This window comes from Mesoplodon densirostris, chromosome 17 (genome assembly GCF_025265405.1).
Source record: "Mesoplodon densirostris isolate mMesDen1 chromosome 17, mMesDen1 primary haplotype, whole genome shotgun sequence".
NCBI lineage: Eukaryota > Metazoa > Chordata > Mammalia > Artiodactyla > Ziphiidae > Mesoplodon > Mesoplodon densirostris.
Window position 1 is genome coordinate 68,318,559 of NC_082677.1, and position 21,369 is coordinate 68,339,927.

Sequence of the window (21,369 nt, forward strand, 5' to 3'; positions counted from 1 at the left end):
CCTGCTGTTTTAGTGTTTTGTTGGTTGATATTTTTCTAATTACCTGAGTTGAATACTTGGAACATTAATGTCAACATGGATTCCTTTATTAAATACACATTCGAGGCTATGATTTTCCCTCTAAAAATGCCTTTAGCTACTTCTCATAAGTTTCATATATATTATGTTCATTATTTTTCAGTTCTAGATACTTTTTATTTCCATTGTGGTATCTTCTATACTCCCTCAGTTATTTGGAAGTGGTTTTAAACTTTTTAAATGTGTAGGTGATTTTTGTGGTTGTTATTTGGTTTCTAATTTTATTTTGGTCAAATAATTCCTTCTCTAAGATACTGATTTGGTTTATATTCAGAATTCCTTTGTGGTGTAGTAAGTGGTCATGTTCTATAAATCATTCATGTGTTCTTGAATCAGAATGTATATTCTTTAGTCATTGAATGAAGAATTGTATAAATGGCCATAACATGAAACTGGTAAACTGTATATTTCAAATCCTCTAAATCCTTATTCATTTCCTCGGCTGTTTGATCATGTGTTGAGGTACTATATTACACATTTTAAACTTAATCTTCAAATTAATCTTCATAGGTAGTATTATTATCTCTTTTTTACAGATGGGAAATCTGAGGTTCATAGAAATTAGGTTGTCTAATGTTACCCAGATAATAAATTGCAGAATTATGATTAGAGTTCTGGATTGTACAGCTTTTCACTACATCATGACGTCTATGTAAAATGTCACCATATTTTAAAAGTATTTTAAAAAGCAGTATTAAAAAAAAAGAAGTATAAAAAAAGAATTTTCCAAGCTGTACTGTAATAAAACATTGTCTGCTTGACTTGGAAGATTTGGTTTGCACATATAACATGCTCTTACTTCTCCCAACTCCTAATACAAAATCTAAACTAGCCAATTTTTTTTCTTTGTTCTATATATCCATAACTGATTTTCAGAATAACAATGCTGAAGCATGAAAAGAGATCAATGACCTTTCTAACCCATTAGAGCCAGGATGGTTTATAGGATTTATATTTTACATTTATTGAATCCTTAAAATCAGGGATCCACCACAACTTTTAGTTAACCAGAACATTAATTCAATTTATTCAGTCACCTGGGAGTAACCAGAAACCTACCAGGGAATATTAGATTCCTTTGGGATGCTCCATGCTTAGATCTAAGGAACCATCTTTCACTCTAGTGATCTTCAAAATGAAGCCATTAATATTTATTTGAGAAAGAAAACCACAAACATTATAAATATTCAACTAACTTTTCTGATTTGGAGTTGTTAACAGTACATTTCTGTTGCTAGGTGGGAAAAAGTTTGAGAGGCCTTATTTTTCTTTTCTCACTTTGAAAATATTAACAGATTGATATTAAGTGGGAGAGAATTTATAAAAACATATGACCATTAAGCCCCAAATCATGGTCCAGTGAACAAGGCTTGATGAATGTCATTTCTGCTGGAAAGGTATAGTGTAATTATTATAATGAGCCACTTTATTGAATAAGTCTCCCACATAAAACACAGTAATTGGAACTGAGCAATTACTTAAAATTACACAGGTTGAAGGTGGTACCTCATTTATCTGTATTTGAATTTTCATGCACCTGTGAACTGAAAATTAATCCCAAAGTGCATACAACAGATCCTGTGCATGGCAAGATGTTTCCATAAAATAAACTTTTTGCAGAATTGACATTATGCTTAGAAAGAAAGAATTTTAAAAACGTGATTAGTGTTGGTGGCAGCAAGATTAAAATAGTCCTATTACAATGTATATAAAGGTGAATACCATTGTATTAGGAAGGTGTGTTAGGAAGGTTTGAAATATGTCTTAGAATGTGACTTTTGTAAAAAGGGAGTTTTAGATGATGGGTCAAGATTTCTGATCTTAAGTTATTTCAACATCATAAATTTATTTCAACATCATAAATTCTGAATCCTGAGAAAATACCAGGCAGGAAGGTTAAAAAAAAAAATAAAGATGTACGTGTACAAGCACATGTGCAGACACGTGCACACACACACACAAACCTCCCAAATCTTTACTCTTCCTTTGGGGTCCAGGGCACCCCATACATGTCAGTCCCTGCTCTGTGTGTGAAACATCTTTTTGTCTTTCTGTGAATTCCACTAGATCATAAGCTCCATATGATAAGGATGGTGTATTCCTTGTCCACTACATTTTCCTCCAGTCTAGCACTGTGCATAGTTCATTTCTGAGATATATTGAAAGAATGAATAAATTTCTTAATATTAAAAGATAACTCTCTCTGTGTTCTACCTTTTTTTTTCCTTATGAAATGAATCCTTAAAATAACAGATGTGAAGCAGGTAAAAATTACAAAGGAGGACTGCTTATTTTGAAATGTCTCTATTCACTTGAGATATAGGACAGTCTTGTAAAACTAGAAACTAAATGATTGGAAACTTCATTGGCTTGGCTTTTTGGCACTTGAATTTTATGACTGTGTTTTAGTCACTAATGCTTGTCATTGCAGAGTTGGTTAAATCTCCAACTTATCTCAGCTAAACTAGTATAATAACTGATGAGGCAAAGCATGAGGGGAAAACATTATCTTCAATTACAGAAAAAAATTAGATATGTTTATATATAGTGCTAACTGGTAATAAAATACAATACATGCTAGGGAGATTTAGATTATATAAGTAAAAAACAAAATGACTTTGTGGTTATAGTTCATATAAACAGAAAGACAAAGACTGAAAATCTGTGGATTTATGATTCTGGGAGAAAATGCCAGATGCTTTTAACCAAGCAGCTGTTGGTGAATTTAAAATCCATGGCACTCTGATAGTACAAGGAGCAGCTATTGGTCTCCAATTATAATTCAACTGTATTTGAACTTCAGATCCAAAGAACAAGAATGTCAGCAGAAGCACCAACTATAACACATTGAGACTTAATGGAAAATACAATTTATAAGTACGACTATACTCAAAGGGGAAGCATGTTTAAAAAGTAGAGCAAAATGTAAATTTCAAAGATAGGTTTAGCTGCAGCCTCAGCTCTCCCAGACCTGTTTTGGAGACTGTACCGAAAACACCTGATCAAAAGCCTTCTATATTATGTATAAAAGATGCTTAATCTTAGACTGATTTATTTTTGACCCCCAATAAATGTGCACCTAAGGAACGCAAACAAATTACACATAATTCCAAACTAAAAATGATCACACAATTAAATATTCTGAAAAAAAATCATTGATAGGGAATTCCTATTCTTGTGTTAGTTGAAAGCAGCAAAATGTGTTTTTAACCCATAACCCAGCACACTGCATATAAAAGTCCTCTAGAAATGACTGTCAAATGAAGACTGTGCACATAAATGCAGCCATATTTTGAGCTCACAAACGTACTGCAAAGATCAATAAAAATGAACAATAGTTGTCATTTAAATGATGCATCCCCATTATTACTGTGAACAAGTGGGCAATCAATTATCTACTAAAGCATTTGTATGCTGAAGAGAGAAGTGGTAGGGTTTTCATACTGGGTTTGATGGACACACTTCTTCCCTCCCTGGGACCACACTACTTTGTATCTTTGCGATACAGCTTCCGGTTAGCGGTAGTAACAGTAATCTGCCGCGCTCCTCCTAGAGATGTGTCTTGAATGGCACTGCAGAGATGCTAAGCTATTATTTTAGAAAATTCTTTCAGAAGAGTAAAAGCCCAAAAGATGAAAATAGGCTATTCTCTTTTTTTAAAGTGAGTTAACGTTCATCCTGGAAATTATAGATCAGGCTGAGCAACTTGCTACATGTGGAGTTACTGGAACAAACCATCAAATACTCTATGATTACGTAGAAAATTATAAAATGCTGTATGTCAATCAACAAGGCTTTGTGAACAGTAAACCTTTGCAGAACAATTTAATTTACTTCTTGAGGCTAAGACACTAGGTAGGCACGGGGGCTGCAACTGAAATATCATCAAAAATCAGACTAAAAAAAAATCAGGCTCATGGACAGTAAGGAAAATAAATCAGTAACTAGTATATTGTGCTCAACTAGACTGTTACATCTGAAGGTTAATTTAAGTAAAAGTAATTTTTCTTGATTGATGAATATGTCTATTTGCTGAATCTGACTTCATGGCATGGTTTAATTAAAGTAACTTTTTTTTTCTTTTTTCTTTGGCTGTGCCATGCAGCTTGCAGGATCTTAGTTTCTCAACGAGAGATTGACCCCGGGCCCAGGCAGTGAAAGCATCGAGTTGTAACCACTGGACAGTCAGGTAAGTCCCTAAAGTAACTTTTCTTATCTGGTTTGATAGGCACATATCATATGCTATGCCAGGTGCGATGCTAAGCATTTAACATATATTATTTAATTCTCACAACAAACCTTAAAAGTAAGAATTATCTCTGTTTATAAATGAGGATTGGAACCTACATCATGTAATCAGTATTACTGGTCTTAATGACTATTCTATTCTGCTTCTCACGATCAGTTACATTAAAGAGATCATGCTGTCCATGTTTTGCATGTGCTTCCCTCCCTGCTTGGAGCAATTTGTCCTCTATGGCTCTGTCTTCCTTCTCCTGCAGGAAGGACTTAGGGGGTTCTGTCTCATGCTCCTGTAATAGTTTTTACTTTCATCCATTCACACGTGTTTCTCCCCATTAGACTAAAAGATTCTAAAGGGCATAGTTCACATCTCACTCACTGTTGAACTCCCATAGCCCAGAAGAGTGCCAGACGAATAACAGGTGTTCCATAAATGTTTGTTGAATGACGGAGTGACTGTTGGAGACTTATGGAAATGTAAAGGGTAAACAAAACATAGTAATTGCTTTTTTTGTTTTCCTCCTCAATTTGTACACATGTTAGCTATTAATTATGAAGGCTTACTATGGAACTTTCTATGTGTTTAGCAGAAAAGAGACAGGTAAGAGAGAGAGCAGACATTGCTCTATTGTTGGAGAAATAAATCCTCACTGTTCTTTATCATATGGGTTCTGATTACTGTTCTGAGAAGTGCGGGGATACAAGGGGGTGACTGGGACAGCCCTCATCTCTCCATCTGTCTCATGCTGATGTGACTCTGTGATGGGCCCTCATGTTCCCCAGACACGGCAGATTCTGACCCCAGAAGTGGCTCCCCAGCCAAGACAGCAGGGCACAAAGACCAGGGAGGTCCGTCAGAGACAGAGAGAGTCCTTAGATCCAACCACAGTGGAAACTTTGACGTTGATGAGATGATTCACTTGAGGACAGAGTGAGCTGCTTTTATTAATGGGGTCACTGGAAAGCCAAGTTCACATCTCAGTTTATGTAAGCACTCTACTTAAGGAATTAATTCCAATAATACAGAGGGGAAAAATGAGTAGAAAACCACTGCCCGATTCCCTTCTGCTTGGAAACTAGTAAGACTCCTCTGAAGATCTGCAGGTGTATCCTTTAATCAGGAGAAAAGGGGACCCCTTGAAGATGCCCACGGGGGTGTAGGGGAGTGGAAAGGGAAAGAGATGTGGGAATTGGCGCTTGGGAATGTCTTTTCTGTGGGGTTTGGAAGGACACCCCAAGGGAAAGGAGGGACCACACTGTTTGCTGTCTTTTTCCTTCAGGATCTGAGCAAACCACACAACGGCTTTAAAGATGTTACAGTTTTGTTTGCTCATTGCTGACAGAGAAGGACAGGTATTTTAAACTATGTGATAAAGGTAATCAGACAGGGCTATTTTTAAAAACATGGTCTCTGCAAAGTGAGGTTGCCATGGGAATTCCTTACAGTTGTTCAAAGCCAGGGTGATTACTTGAGAAAATCTTGCCTAACATGTGTTTTTGTGTTTCCACGTTGCTTAATCAAACAACTCCACCTCCACACCTCCTGGCTTTTGTTGTCAGGTTTTCCCCTTAACTTGTGATGTCCAGGTCGCTGGGGACTCGGTGTCGTTAAGAGAAAACTTTTATTTCATTGCTCCTTTGTTCACATTATGAGAATCACCAAAAGCCAGCCTTTTTCTTTTGATTTCTTACTACTCTTTGGGGAAAACAGCCTCTGTTTGCAGGGGGCCACGAGAGTTTCTTCACGCAGAGTGAAGAACCTTGCTGTCCACTTGATAATGACTCGGATTTCCAAAGGCAACTGGGATGTAAGAGAAATTTGCAAGCGCTTCCCGAAAAATACTTTATCGGGGAGCTAACAGTGGTGTGGTCTCTGTTCAGGATTTTTCTCGTGTATTTGTGTATTTTTGTTTTTATGTGGCTTTGGGGTTTCTTAAGAAAAATGAAAAAGGCTTGCCGTATTTAAAAATACAGATACCAGACTGCTTTCTCCTCGATTCCTACTTCCCTTAAATCCTTACCACTGAAATTCATTGAGTGGAATTCTCTGTTTTGGGTTTCCCTGGCCCCAAAGCCCTCAAGGATGACAGATCATAAGTGTTTGTGAAGAACGCCAGGAGCTCAAGCTGGAAACGGGATGGTGAAAGGAACTGTTAAGTCTACTTTCTTAGCAGCCGGAGGACAGTCACAGCTTTAAGGACGGGTGGCAGCATGGTAAGTCTTCTTTGCTGCTGCCCTAACAGGGTAGCTACTGCTGAGATGAAGAGAAACTATGTTCCCCATGTGCCCCTTTCCAGATGCTGAAGGCTGTAAAAAGATAAACAATATTTTTCTAACTGTAGTTTATCTACATATGGCCAATGAGCCTGACGGGGGATGAAGGGCACCTTAACCATGGCTGATCACTGTCCTTGTATAAGACCATGTATTGTGTGTTTGAATCAACTGACTTTATAGATGGGGGACGGCCCGCGGTCGCCAAGAAGTTCTAGTCTCTTTAGAGCTGAGGGGCTTGGATCCCGCCCCCAGGATCAATGTCTTTGCTAATTCATTATATTTTAGGGGATTATGAGAGAGACAAGTGTAAGATTACAGAACAAAGCTATAATTGTTGTCTTACTTTCAGTTAGTTAAAAATAACCGTTAAATGAGAATATGAAAAGAAGCCACAAACATAGAAGGCTGAAAAGTCCCCTTAGACACCCCCCATCCCACTCACCTGCCAAGAACCTTTTTATTTATTTTTTCTCACCAATTTCAAAATATTCTGTTCAGGAAATGTGAGAGACATCATCTTCTCTTTTAGAGAGAAAATAAGATTTCACAGACTAAGATTTTAATTTTGTATTTCCAGTGGGATATCGTTACTCTGGATTTAAAAAAGCAAGTTGTGGACTTGCCGTGTTGGGCATCCATGATATCGACTCTTGGCACTCTTCCTGGAGAGCGCTGGGTGCAACCTGAGCCCAGACTGGGGCTTCACTGCACACCCTCTGGCTTAAAGTTCTGCCTTTGAAATAAATTTAGAAAATAAGCCATCTGTGTTCTCATGTGTAAAATGCAATTTCAGAATGATTGTCTGAAACCAGGCCATTATCCTCCCACTTGCTTATCCACTAACATAGAAACTTTTTGCTTCTATGCCTCGTGCACAGTATTGCGCGAACGTAACTACGGGGAAGGGACATGACAAGTTTAGTGACAATTCTTTTAGAAGAGTACAGTCTTCTGAAAGTCTTTAAGGAGAGGAAACAGTATTGCATGTGTGTGCCCCTCTCCACACACATTTCATGATTTTTTTCACTCAAACTTTAAAAGCAAAGGATGATCTCAGTTGAAATCAAATTAGTGGCTTGAAAGATTAAGCAGAACAAATATTTCAAAACACAGAAGAAAAAGAGAGAGAACAATCATAAGAGAAAAAAGTAGGGGGAAAAAAGGAGCAGATGGAAAAGTAATAATTGAACAACTAATAAATGAAAATTTCTTATATTCTTAGTTGGCAAACTGAAAAGACTCCCCAGTTTGGGCAGTTCTGATGATAAAAGACATACAAAGTATATCCTGGTAAAGTTTTTGTACTCCAAGGAGATGTAGAAAGTCTTACAAGCTTCCCAAGAGAAACCAGAAAACCAACCAACCACCAAAGAAAAACCGAATTACTTTCACATGGAAAAAAAACTGACATTGGCATCAGACTCGTCATCTACAATCTTGGAATCTCTAAAACAGAGGAATAACATCTGTAGATAACTGAAAGAAAAGAAATAAATGAAAATTCTTGAGTGAGAAGAGACACACTACAAAGGAAATCATTATCATCAGAATTAAGAACAAAATCACTCAACTACAGCAGAGAAACAAGGAATGGGGGAGTGATAAAGGGCAGAAGTTCATTTCATTTGGGGAGGAGATGGGAGAAAAGGAGGAGGAGAGGAATAAGTAAAGGTCCTTTACAAGGGTAATCTCTGGAGAATGGGGAGAAACAGAGAATCTTGGAGCATGAAGGAGCTGCTATTTTATTTTCACATGATAATAGAGAAATATGTATTTGATGATAAGTCATAGAAAAAAGGTGGCAAGAATTTAAAGGATTAAAATAGAAACTAGGACTTTCAAAGAGAAATACTCGCAAGTGAATTAGATGCTTTTGCAAACAAACTCTAATGTGTAATCTCTTTCACCAACTCTGCTATTGATCTTTCATTTTCTGACTGTAGAATCTGGGAAAAAAATTTCCCTATCTACTTTTCAAATGATGAAGACACAGGTAAATCAGAACATGAATAAGATAATGTGCCTAGAGATAATTCCTGCCACAGGCCTTAGTAAACTCAATAAATGGCAGTTATTTGGACTAATTTTAGAGAAACTTGGCTCTGGTTAGTCTCCCTGGCATAATAACTGGAATAAGTAAGGTCTCCTGCAGAAAGGCCACCAATAAACCTGGGCTGAACTTGAGAGCTCAGAGCCCTTCCTTCTGCACTTGAGAAAATGCAGGTTTGGGGAGGCTTTTGATCTACTGGAAGTCACCCGGCTGCCACATGGCATGGCTCAAAACCTGACCTGTAGAAATGCAAAATTTAAATGAACAAATTTACGAATGTTAGGTTTAGTAATTTCTTCAACCACTAAAATTATTTTTTTCATTATTCTCCTGAGACATTAGATTTCAGGACCCCACCCAGTTACGTGGTTCTTTTCTCTAACACACAGGCTTAAGAAAAATCTGGTTATTTGAGACAGTGATTCTTACTTTTTGGTCGATGTACTTGTCCTCAATCGCAGACCGTTTGGAGTGATCACAGGATGAGGAAGAGGCGGATGGGAGGCTTCGCAAGAGGCAGCAGGTGTCCTGTTGCTGGCGATCAATAAACTGCTTCATGAAACTTTCCCTTTGCAAAAGAAGGACACATTATGTCAAGCATTAGTAATGAAATGGAGCAAGGGATGGCATTTTGCAATGATGCATTTGCCTGAGCTAAGATAAAGCAGTGACAAAAGTTCACAGAAAATAGGACATGTCACACCAAGAGGTGTTTAGATTTAATTACACATATAATTTGCAAAATGTTGAATTCAGAGAAAAAATTCCTGAATCTTCAGTTATTCCTGTTTTAAAAAACTCACGTCCCTGAAATTACTTTTAAGCAACAATATTCAGTAATTAATGGTATCTTTTGACTCCTATTGTGGTAATAAGATACTTTTTTTCCCCTCTAAGGTTTGAAGGAATTAGTTCATCTCTCTGAACTTTCATTTATCATAAGAATCCTTGAGAGATAATTTTACATTTAAAGACTCAAAATAACTCAGAAGAAACTTACTTCATCTGATCTTTAAAGCATGGGGAGAATTCAAATAACATCTTTTCAATAATCACTAATCTTGAATCTAATTTACGGCTCTTTTATATATGTCATATTTTTCACATTTTAAATTTTGTTTTTTTAAAAATCAGAATTGCAAATATATTTTGATTTGAATTTTAAATATTATGGCACCACATCCAGTCTCATGCTTTTATAACCTCCCCATAGAATTGTTTTAAAACTAGTTACATAAAAAATGTCATATTTGATATTATTCTGGTTCTGTTTGTAATTTTTGAGCTATAACTGGAAGAATTTCCTTTATTTATTAAAAATGAGCATTTTGAAGCATCTTCAATGCAATTGCTTAACTTGAGGGCAAAGTGGTAGAAAATCATATTAGTATGAGTGCAAAATGCCATGGTTCTTCTTTTAAAAAATGGAAGACAAATTATATTGCACCCAGACATGGCATTCTAAACAAACGCTGTCACAGTAGTCCGGAAACCTGGCCAGTGGCAGTTTCTCCATTTCCTTGAAAATAAAAGGGCCTCAGAGGCAATTTTATCCTTACATGGTTGAGGGTCAGAGGCCAATGTCTACGTGCATCTTTGTAAGCTGGACCACCTGTGCCAGTTACCTGTGAAGTCAAATCCCCGAGGGGCCATCTCAGGGCAAAGCAGCGGTCATCAGCCTTCTTGCCCAGGCTAACACACTTGACTCTGCTCTGGATGTACTGCTTAAAGGGGTCAACGGTTTTAAAACAGAGGAAGACAGAGTAGCAGTATGGATAACAACTTAAAAATAGAAAGAAACCACACCCACATGAGTTTGAAAGGGCTGAATCAGATTTAAGATGAATGTTTTACAGTGTATTTGAGATATACAATTAAAGAAATACTTTAATACCTGATTTTAGGAACTGTAAAATCTGAAGGAAGCTTTGAGATTTTCACCATTTGCGGTCTGTTTGGAAATTTTTCAAAGATTCGAAGTCGCAAAGGGAGCTTTTCTTTGGTGTCTGCGTTTGCTTCACTTTGCTTTAACTAAAGAAAAAAAATAGAAAGAAGGGGGGAATCTATAGTAATATAAGTCACAGTCTATCGGAATTTTTGAATCAAAGGAACAATGAGTTATTACATGAAGAAACGGTAGATGGCAGTAAAGCCCTACCAAGTATATCTTGGTCTCCTGCCTTACTCTGAGTGTTCAAAGTCTGAGCACAGGGAAAACAAAAAGAAAGCTAAACAAAAAACTAAACCAGAAAAAAAAATTAGAAGAAAAATATATGTTATTTTATTCCCAAACATAATCCCCTTTCCATACCAAATTTTTTATCATTGACTAATTATCACTAACATATTTAAACACCAAAGTGTTTTATAAATATGTGTGTTAGAATTAGAAATCAAAAGAATGAAAAAAGAAATGAAAATCCTAAGTGGTGATATTTGAAAGGGGGAAAATGTCAAAGAAATCGATCATTTAGCCTAGCAGATTCATGAAAGAATAGTTCAACTAGAAACAACACATTTGGTACATAAAGCAAAAGTTCTCTATGTAGTTGTAAAGATGCTTGGGAATTATTCAATTACGTGCCATGAAATATCTGGGAATTGACAAGCAAATGGTTTTATTATTTATTTGTTTGTTTATTTATTTCTATAAGTTTGTTTTTATATTTTTACAGTTTAAGTTTCACAGAAGCTGAGGCTTTACATCACAAATGCTGAGCTAAGAGGTCAAAGAGTACTTTAGTTCAGGCAGTCTTTCTTGGTGGGGTTATGGAAGCACGTTTCAAAAGGTACCAGCTTCTTACCCACTGTGGGGTATATGTTTTGTTTTTTTTTTGAAAAATATTGGATATATATTTCTTGATTTATAAAAAGTGTTCACAAACTAATTTTGGAAAAGACAAATTCACAAAATTATACAACTGCTTCAAAATTAATGAAAAGATGCTCAAACACAAATACTTATAGGTACTATAAACACACAAATAAATTACTTTTGCATATCAGATTATCAAAAGTTAAAAAATGTGAGGTTATGGGGAAATGGGAATTTTTGTTAAATATAAAATGGTACAACTTTTTCAGAAGGCAATGTGATAATATGTTTTAAAATGTTAAAGATGTGTCTACTTTGATCAGGCAATATCATTTTTGAGACTTTAAGGAAATATTTGAACAAACAGGCAAAGACATAAATACATGGCAGGGACTTCCCTGGCAATCCAGTGGTTAAGACTTTGCCTTCCAAAGCAGGCGGTATGGGTTCAATCCCTGGTCAGGGAGCTGAGATCCCACATGCCTCGTGGCCAAAAACCCAAGACATAAAACAAAAGCAATATTGTAACAAATTCAATAAAGACTTTAAAAATGGTCCACATAAAAAAAATCTTAAAAAAAAAAAGTACATGGCAGTTCAATGCTACTCTGTCAGTAATATTAAAAAAATTAGAAATAAACTAATAAACTAAACACTTATCCCCAGTAAGGACTGGCAAAATAAATTATGGTACATTCATGCAAAAAGACTCTATGAAGCTCTTATAATGGATGACATAGATCTATAAATCTTAAATCTTATAAATCTTATAATCTGTGTGTGGGTATGTGTGTGTGTATATGTCCTTAAAAAATAGATAATATAAAAGAGTACATATTATGAGACCTCATCATTTCTATATAACAAATCTGGAAGGATATATTCTAACTTGTAATAGTGGTTATTTCTAGGGGTAAAGAAGCATAATTATGAAATTAGTTTTCTCTGGTTTGCTCAAATTACTTAAAATTAACATATATTAGCATATATTATGAGAAAACATATTAAAGATATTTCCATAGCATTAGTTCCATGATTACCTCATTAGTTATCAGAAAGTTGTAATTTATAGAGATAATGATATATATCTTTAAAGACTTACTTGAGGCATAAAGTACATTAGCTTATTTTATTAAAATAATATTTTTAAATATTTTAAAATAATAAAATAACCAATGTTATTTTAGTTAAATACAAAACTTTAAATATTTATTATTCTTGGGACTGGTCAACGCATCTCTATTACAGCATGACAAAATATCCCCTAAATATCATGACAAGGGGGTATATGCTTTTACTCTATTTTTTAAAATTAATTTTTATTGGAGTATAGCTGTTTTACAACACTGTGTTAGTTTCTGCTGTACAGCAAAGTGAATCAGTTATACGTAAACATATATCTCCTCTTTTTCAGATTTTCTTCCCATTTAGATCACCATAGAGCATTGAGTAGAGTTCCCTGTGCTATACAGTCTGTTCTCATTAGTTATCTATTTTATATATTGTCGTGTATACATGTCAATCCCAATCTCCCAATTCATCCCCCCCTTCCCCCCCGCCCGGTATCCATATATTTGTTCTCTACATCTGTGTCTCTATTTCTTATGCTTCTACTTTATAATGACAATCTGTCCTGGATTTGTGGAAAGGTGAGCATGAGAGGCCAAGGAAGCTTTTATAATGAGAAGAGAGGTGGTAGCTCTTCCCTCCTACCATGTGGGGATATTCATAATGGCTAGAGAGAACATGAGCATTTTGGGGCAACATCCCAAGTTCAATACGATATATGGCTCAGTTGTCCAACTGGTTGTGAGCCCACAGTGAGATTCTACGTCCTGATTCCTAGTTCAGGAAACTTGCCTTTTTCTCTTACTCCACTGTAGAAAATGTTCTTACATTTTGGTTTTATATAATATGAACATTTACCTTAGCCATTTGTATATCTTATATAGCTTTGTGAGTCATCTTTGACTTTCTGTCTTTGGTGGTATCTCATTTAGGGAAGGGGCCACCACTGTTCACCACCTTCCTCCCCTCTCCCCCTGAGAGGAACACTGACCACGGCACATTCTCAATAATTTGATGGTTACGAAGACAACAGTGATAAAGAATTAGCTCCCAAAGGCACAGAACAAAAACTGTGAGCATTTCCAGGAGATGCAGGCAATTAGAAAAATGGCTCCACATAAAGAGATTCATGAGGAAGAGACTTCTTTTCCAAAAGTTCATTGCCAAAACTAATAGAAAAATATTTGTAGCAGTAAGTAGAGCACACAGGGGGAAAAAAAAGCAGTTAATATGTTGTCAGACCAAAGAGAAAGGCAATTATAAAGGGCCAAAGACAGGCTGAGAAGACAGAGCATAAATGAAGTATTTAATTCATGTGTCTGCTGACTCATTTATTGATACACCGATGCAGTCACTTATAAATCAAATCCCACAGGCCAGGACTTAGCAGGTTCCGTGCTAGGTTCTGGGGATATAAAAATAACTGAGGCACAGTATTTGCCCTCACGGAACCCACATTATAATGGATAGATAGTTATATAAACAGATAATGACAATAAAATGTAACAGCTATTCTAGCTGAGATATAAACAAAGTGAGGTGAACACAAGGTGAGAAGCAAAGAGAGAAATTAGAAAAAAAAGGAGGTGCCGCTTCTCCTTCCAGAGACTTCTTGGGCAGTGGAATTGCTACACATGATTCTGTGAGTCAATGCTGGGGCTGTAGGCCTGCCGGGACTGGTATGTATATTTTATGAGAATTAAATGTCTTCAAAGAGACCCAAGGGCAGATGGTATATTAATCAGGACAATGCCATCAAAACAGAAACACGGAGCTCTTTCCTAAAAACTGCTCAGCTGGCCCATTCTCTGGATCCCCACCCTGCTTCCCTGGTCAGAGACACCCCCTGGCTCATGTCCTCCCTCCCACGGTCTCCTCATCTGGTTCGGCTCCTTCAAATCTATCCTGCATCTGGGTCATAGTAATCTTCTCACTTTTGGGCTTAGACCCTTCAGTGGGGGTCCACTGCTCTTGTGCAAAACCGTCAACCTTTAGGTTTTAACACCCAATTCTGTGTTACCTGTCCCTACCTGTCCAGCCTCACCTGGCCCTGTGCCCACACCATGTTCCCGTCAGCTCTTCACAAGTGTCCAGGCCTCTGCCCCAGGGCCTTTGTCGCCTTGGTCCCTCTGCTGGGAGCTCCTCTCCTCCCCTTTCTCTCTTGTTCTTCATGAGCTTCCACTTGCTTTTCTGATTTCAGTTCCACCAGAAATCTCTCCGAGAAGCTTCCTCTCATCAACAAGGTCTTCCTCTCACAAGCTCACAGCACATTGGGTTGAACCAAACGAAGGCGCCATGTTTGTGTAGGTCAAAGCAGTCAAAATGGGCCATTTCTTACGGTTCAACCTAACACTCACTGTACTAGGTTCCTAGGACTACTGTTAACAAATCATTGTAAGATCATTAGCTTAAAACACAGAAATGGATTCTCTCGGTGTTCTGGAGGCCAGAAGTGCTACATCAGGGTACCAGCAACGCCACGTTCTCTCTGAAAGCGCTAGGGAAAAATCCTTCCTTCACTCTTCTCAGCTTCTCAGCAGTCTTTGTTGTTCCTTGGTCTCTGTCATTGCTTAGCCCTCTTCCCTGTGTGTTTCTCTGTCTCTCTGTCTGAATCTCCCTCTCCTTTCTCTTACAAAGACACCAATCATTGAAATCAGGGCTTGCCCTGAAGCAGTATGACCTTAACTGATGACATTTGCGAAAATCTAATTTCCAAATAAGGTCCCATTCTGAGGTTTCTGGTGGACATCGATTTTGGGGGGACACTAGGAAACCCACTACACAGAGCATTGTTTGAACTTACAGTGTATGACTTGAACTCTATATCTGTTCTTCCTGACTGTAATCTCTTGGAGGACAGGGATCGTGTGGGAATTTTTCACTATTCTGTATCCGGGGCCCGCCACAATATTTGACACAACGTAAGTTAAACAAATATTTGTGGAATAAGTAATTATACAGATCAGATGGCAGAACTAAACTCTCCAGAAGATAACTGGGAAATAAAAGAAAGGATTTGAGGTATATTCTAAAGGATGGAGAGACAAGCAGAAAACATCCATTTCCCAATTGAATAAATTTGTTGGTGTGAAGTATCGGTGTCCCTAGATTCACAGAATAGAATAAAATTATACTCTGTGACATTTAACCTGAACGTATGTCTGCCACTGATGAACAGACGAATGTTTAGAATAAGTTTACACGTAATATTTTGTAACATTGAATCAACTATCCTAGAACATAATGTTTAACAGGTGTAGGTTACCAGTATTAAAAAATAATCCCCATGCCTATATGTTTTTCAAATGGAACTCATCTCATTCTAACTTGTATGAGAGTTATACTCCCCAAAGCTTGTAAGCTCCTTAAGGGCAAGATTCCACTTTTAATTTACTTTTATTGCACCTTTTAGAGAGTAGAAATATAATAACTGTTTGTGACTAAATGGATCTGAACTCAGCATGAGTTGATCATTGCACCGTAAAACTGCAAAGAGCAGGTGAGAAGCTCTTTAGATGGCTCAGAAGGTTCTTCAGGATCCTGCAATCCATCCTCTTGACTATCAGGCATTGCTGCCCCGTAGATGTGCCAAATGGGGCAATTAAAGTAGAGAAAGGTGAGTGGCTGCTGGAATGGCAGATACGTCCACTTTCACTGCTGAGGCACCGACATGAATCTTCCACCCGTGGGAAGGGGCTTCTTTCTGAACCCCAGTGCTCTTTCGCTTGTTCCCAGAAAAGCAGCATCGATGAGGGATGAACATACACACGCTCATCAGCCGGGCAAATCCTCTCCTGGGCGTTAACCTCCTGGACACGTGTGCACGCCCAGCACAGCTACACCCTCCCAAGCCCACAGCAGTGTCACCTGTAAGAGTCCCCAAACTTAAACTCTTCAAGTGCCCCTCAGCCCCTGAATGGAAAAGCAAATTGTGGTCCATTGAAACATCTGAGTCAACAAACAACAACCAAGCACAAAACTTGGGTGAATTTCCCAATAGAATAGTGAGTAAAGGAAGCCAGACAAAACAAAAGAGTACGGGCTGAATGGTTCCATTTATACAAAGTTAAAACACAGGCAGCACTAGTCTATCTGCTTGGTCCCAGGAGAGCGTTTACCCTGGGGTGAGGGGGAAGCATGCTGACCGGACAGGTGTATGGGGAGGGGCTTCTAAGGTACAGTCACTATTTCTTGAGCTGGGCACTGGGCAGGGGGTTCAGTTTGTAAAAATTCAGCAAAATGCCTCTTTCTATAAGTATATTATAGTTTAGTAAAAAGTTTTCTTTTTTTTTTTAAGGGCAGATGATGCATTTGAGCACAATCATTTAATTCTTACTTCACTGCTAGTAACCTCCATAACCTTCACCATTGCTTATTCCCCAGCCCATGATCATGACTGAGCTACAAAAAGAGAAGAAAAGAAGAAAGCGCAAGATGGGATTAGAGAGCGTGTGTGTGTCGAGGGGCTGAGCAGTGGAGGGGGATCAGGAAGCCAGGATAAACGGAAGCACTTCATGGTATTTTGAAGCCACTATAAAGTTTCTTTAATACGGGATAAAATGGTATTCTAGCTTTTATCCAAATTCTTTCCCCTTCTGCATGTAAGCACAGATTTTCCAAGATTAAATTTACTTTGATGCAAGTGAGGGAAAACATGGATTATACTGGATATACTGGATAATAATTTAAGATTATACTGTATCACAAAAGCTGACCTTCTAACATATAGTAATTGTAACCGTAAATTTCCACTTAAAAATTATTTCAAAGGTTATGATTCTTGAGTGGAAGAAAAGTAGCACAGAGAATCCCAATATTTTATTCTCTTTATTGAAAAACCTAATGTAAAGAACAGTCCGAAGGAAGGAGGTTATAAAGGCTTCAACTGAGCGTGAAGTCTGGCTGTAGCATATAGATCAGATGATAGCTTTGCAACTGACTCACATGGTTTAAAAAAAAATTTGCAAAAAGGAAATTAGAATCAAAGGAAAAAATTTCAAACCTTGAGCTTTAAAAAATATAAATCATCTCAGCTCAGTGCTATTCTATGGCTCAGCATCTGTCTTGCTGAGATATCATTACACATTGGGTGGCTGAAAGGCTTTTCCTTTACTTGTGCTTCTCAAGAGAGTTGGGAGTAATTGGTCTGCACGACACATACCCCGTTCTGCCTCGGTGCTTAAATCTGCCATATTTCAGCCTGGGCTTTCTTCTGTTAAAATATTCAAGCATTATTCAGTTTCAGTTCCGTTCTGAATGCTGCAACGAATAACTGAATTGAAGGATTACCTTAAATAAATTTTTTTTGGTAATTTTTGGTGTAATTTTCTAAAAGAAAACAATTTAAAAAGCATTCAGACTTGGGAAAGATTCTCATTTGAAAATCTAGTCCATTCTGGCTTGGAAAATGTGCAGACATCTGTGGGTTAATGTAACTGAAGAGTGGTTTTTGACTCCTCCACGTATGAAAAAGGACCACATCCCGTTTCACCCGGAGAAGGGAGTTCCTCAGTGTTCTCTGAGTCAATTAAGGCTGAATTCTCTTTGCTTCTTTTGGTTTTTTGTTTTTATTTTTTTTTGGCTGCGTTGGGTCTTCGTTGCTGCGTGCGGGCTTTCTCTAGCTGTGGCGAGCAGGGGCTACTCTTCGTTGCCGTGTGCGGGCTTCTCACTGCAGTGGTTTCTCTAGTTGCGGAGCACAGGCTCTAGGAGCGCGGGCTTCAGTAGTTGTGGTATGCAGGCTCAGTAGTTGTGGTGCACAGGCTTAGTTGCTCTGTGGCATGTGGGATCTTCCTGGACCAGGGATCTAACCCGTGTCCCCTGCATTGGCAGGCGGATTCTTAACCACTGTGCCACCAGGGAAGTCCCATATCTTTGCTTCTTTGCATGATGGCTTTTTTTTTTTTTTTTTTGCTGGTATGTGGGCCTCTCACTGTTGTGGCCTCTCCCCTTGCGGAGCACAGACTCCGGACGCGCAGGCCCAGCAGCCATGGCTCATGGGCCCAGCCGCTCCGCGGCATGTGGGATCCTCCCAGACCGGGGCACGAACCTGTGTCCCCTGCATCGGCAGGCAGACTCTCAACCACTGCGCCACCAGGGAAGCCCTGCATGATGGCTTTTGCTGGTTTTTCTAGACCTGTACATGACTCAGTAATTCAGAATGGAGACTCTTTCTAAAGCATAAACTACTATTTTTCAAGGAAGTTTCTCTTGCTATTTTGCACCTGTGATTCTACAACCCGAGCTGCAGATGACCTATCTGGAGTAATGATCAAACATGCTGGTTTTTGTTAATATCTCTATGTTACTATAAAACCTTCACATACAAATATGTATAAGGGATACTTCTCACTAGCCTATCGAATTCAATAGAGAGTTTCTTGGAGGGGAGAACCTTTCCTTTTTCCTCTGTGCAAATGTCCCTTAGCTACATAATTGCATGTGAGATAGCAATACTCTGTGCTTTAAAACTGTTTCCTTTAAAAAGTGTTGAAGTCGTCAGGTCATTAGTTAGGGTCAGTGTCAGGCTGTTAGTTAGGGTCAGGGTCAGGGCAGCAGGATCAAAAAGGAGACAAAAAAAGTGCTTAAGTCACTGCTTTTTCCTTCTTTTACAAAAATCTTCAATAAACCCTGTACCTTCCAACTTCAAATTGGAGTTTTCTGGATGTAAATTGGAGGGCTCATTTCTTGGTGTGCATCTGGGCCATAAAAGCTACATTTATTTGTGACAGCTGGCACCCCAAAATGTTCAAGGTAATTTCATAACTTCAGCTGATCAGTGGCATTTCCTCTTCCACATCCCCCTTATAGCCTGACCCCAAAGAAGTGGGGAGAGGAGGTGTTTTTGGAGGAGCTGGGAATTAAGTGGCTGTTCTTTGCCTCCTGGTTTGGGAGGCCAGCAGCACAGATGCATTTACACCATCTTCTGACGTCCCTAAGCTCTACAGGAAATGTTCACTTTCATGCTCTTGTTACAACACTGAACCTAAGATCTTACGGGCTTTCAATGTCCTGCAGAAGGACATTTTTTGTGCAGCAATGTAGGTACTATTTGCAACAAACCTAAGCTAGCAGAAACTGTTAACAAGACAGTAAAAGAAAGAAAACTATTAAAAAACCAGAATACCAAGTGATGTTGAACGGTTGTTTTTCTTTACATGATTGTCCCTTAAAATCCCACTAATGGAATGAACAGTTTCCTTGCGATAGTAGTAACGAGTACAGTTTGCTTTTGCATGTTTTTTCCTCTAGCTCCAAACACCTCTATTGTACATCGTATCTGTCTTGTGTTATTCAACCGAGACACGGTTGTTTCCATTAGGGCATTTACTGAGTCATAGAAACATGTTTATTATGACAAAAAATGCAGTTTTTGCTCCACTTCAAATGAAATTATATTAGAGTTCCATGTAAACTAGATGTTTGGTTCTTGTTATGAGATGAATATTCGGTAAGTAATAGGAAAAAAAAAAAAAAAGCCCAGACCATAGGGAATTCAGAATATACATTGTTGTGCACTCACATAATTGTCATCCCTGTTTTGCTTTAGAAAACACAGGAGATTGCACAGTGCATCAGTACACAAGTAAGAAGACGTACATTTAAATTTTTGTTCCATTTTATAATCCCTTAACTGCTTTGGATTTCAGTGTTCTCAAATGAAAAATGAGGATCTTCACTCTTTTATATAAATGCCAGATATTTAAGAGAGATGGTGTATTGCCTGTAATTTGAATTACTCAAGGGAAATGTGCTATAAAAATCAAAGCTATCACTGAGCCACAGCAACTGCTGGCTCCACGTGAAAATGGTCTCATCTCAGTGAGGGGGCTAAACGGAGAGGATGCCGCATGCGCGCTGTCGACCCCTCCTCCCTCTAGCCTGGGGCCACCTCACCCTTTCCCACTCGCTCCAATTTCTTCCCCTTCGCTATGATGATTGATTTATTTTCTCACGATTCTTGGTTTAAAAAATGAAAATGAAAATAGAGAAAGGCAAACCTTTCTCCTCACCTTGTGTCCTTCCTTATTCTCCCTCCCTTTTCAAACTTGCTTCTTGAAGCTTGCTTACCATCTACGCGACTCCTAGGCACTAACTTCCCCTCGTCCACTCCCTCTCGGGCCCCAGGTCTCTCCCACCACCTCAGTGGTCCCAGGCTGCTGAGTCCAGTGGCACTTGGACTCACTATCACTCCTTAAACCCTCCCAACTGGGTTTCCATCTTAGTCCTGTCCCTTTAAATCTACCTTAAAGAACACCTAAGAAAGAAACACCACCTTGTTCCTGGGCCTTAAAGTAATTCAAGGATGGTCAATTACGTGTAGAATAAGTTCTGCTCAGCATGGCTTAAAGTATCCCCTCGTGCCTTGCCCTTTATACTCTAACAATATTGGTTTGTGTGTCCCTCCCACAGAGTCCCATTTATGCCTTTGAACATCCCGTCCCCCTGCCTGCAACACAGTTTCCTTCCACACTTGGTTAATTACAATACTTCCTTCAAAAACCATCTCTTCTAGGATGATTTCTCAGAATAACAATTGGTACTTGAAGTTGCAAACGTGTGCAGATACTCTGCTGAACGCTTTGTTCATTGCCTCATTTTCTAACACTATTTAATCGTCAAAATAGCCCCCTGATGTAGGTACCATAATTAGCTCCATTATGTTATAGATGAGGAAACTGAGGTCCAAGGAGCTCAAATCTGCTGCCTGGGGTCGCACAGCTAGCAGTGGTAAGCACTGGGATTTGACCACCATCTTTCAGATTCCAGAACTTCAGCTTCTCAACACTGCTGTATACTGTTTCACCAAAACAGCGTTTTTAAGCAATAGATGTGTTTTTAC

The 21,369-nt window shown here is 38.4% G+C and overlaps 1 protein-coding gene across 2 annotated transcripts in view; it reads right to left on the reverse strand.

The window, feature by feature from the left end:
- Positions 1-21,369, reverse strand: part of NALCN (sodium leak channel, non-selective) — a 263,906-nt gene that overhangs the window by 74,428 nt on the left and 168,109 nt on the right. For both annotated transcript variants that reach the window (XM_060079639.1, XM_060079640.1), the window contains 2 exons: positions 10,542-10,678; positions 9,077-9,215 (listed from right to left, as the gene is read on the reverse strand). In XM_060079639.1, coding sequence (XP_059935622.1) covers positions 9,077-9,215; positions 10,542-10,678 — 276 coding nt within the window. The remainder of the gene's footprint in view (positions 1-9,076; positions 9,216-10,541; positions 10,679-21,369) is intronic.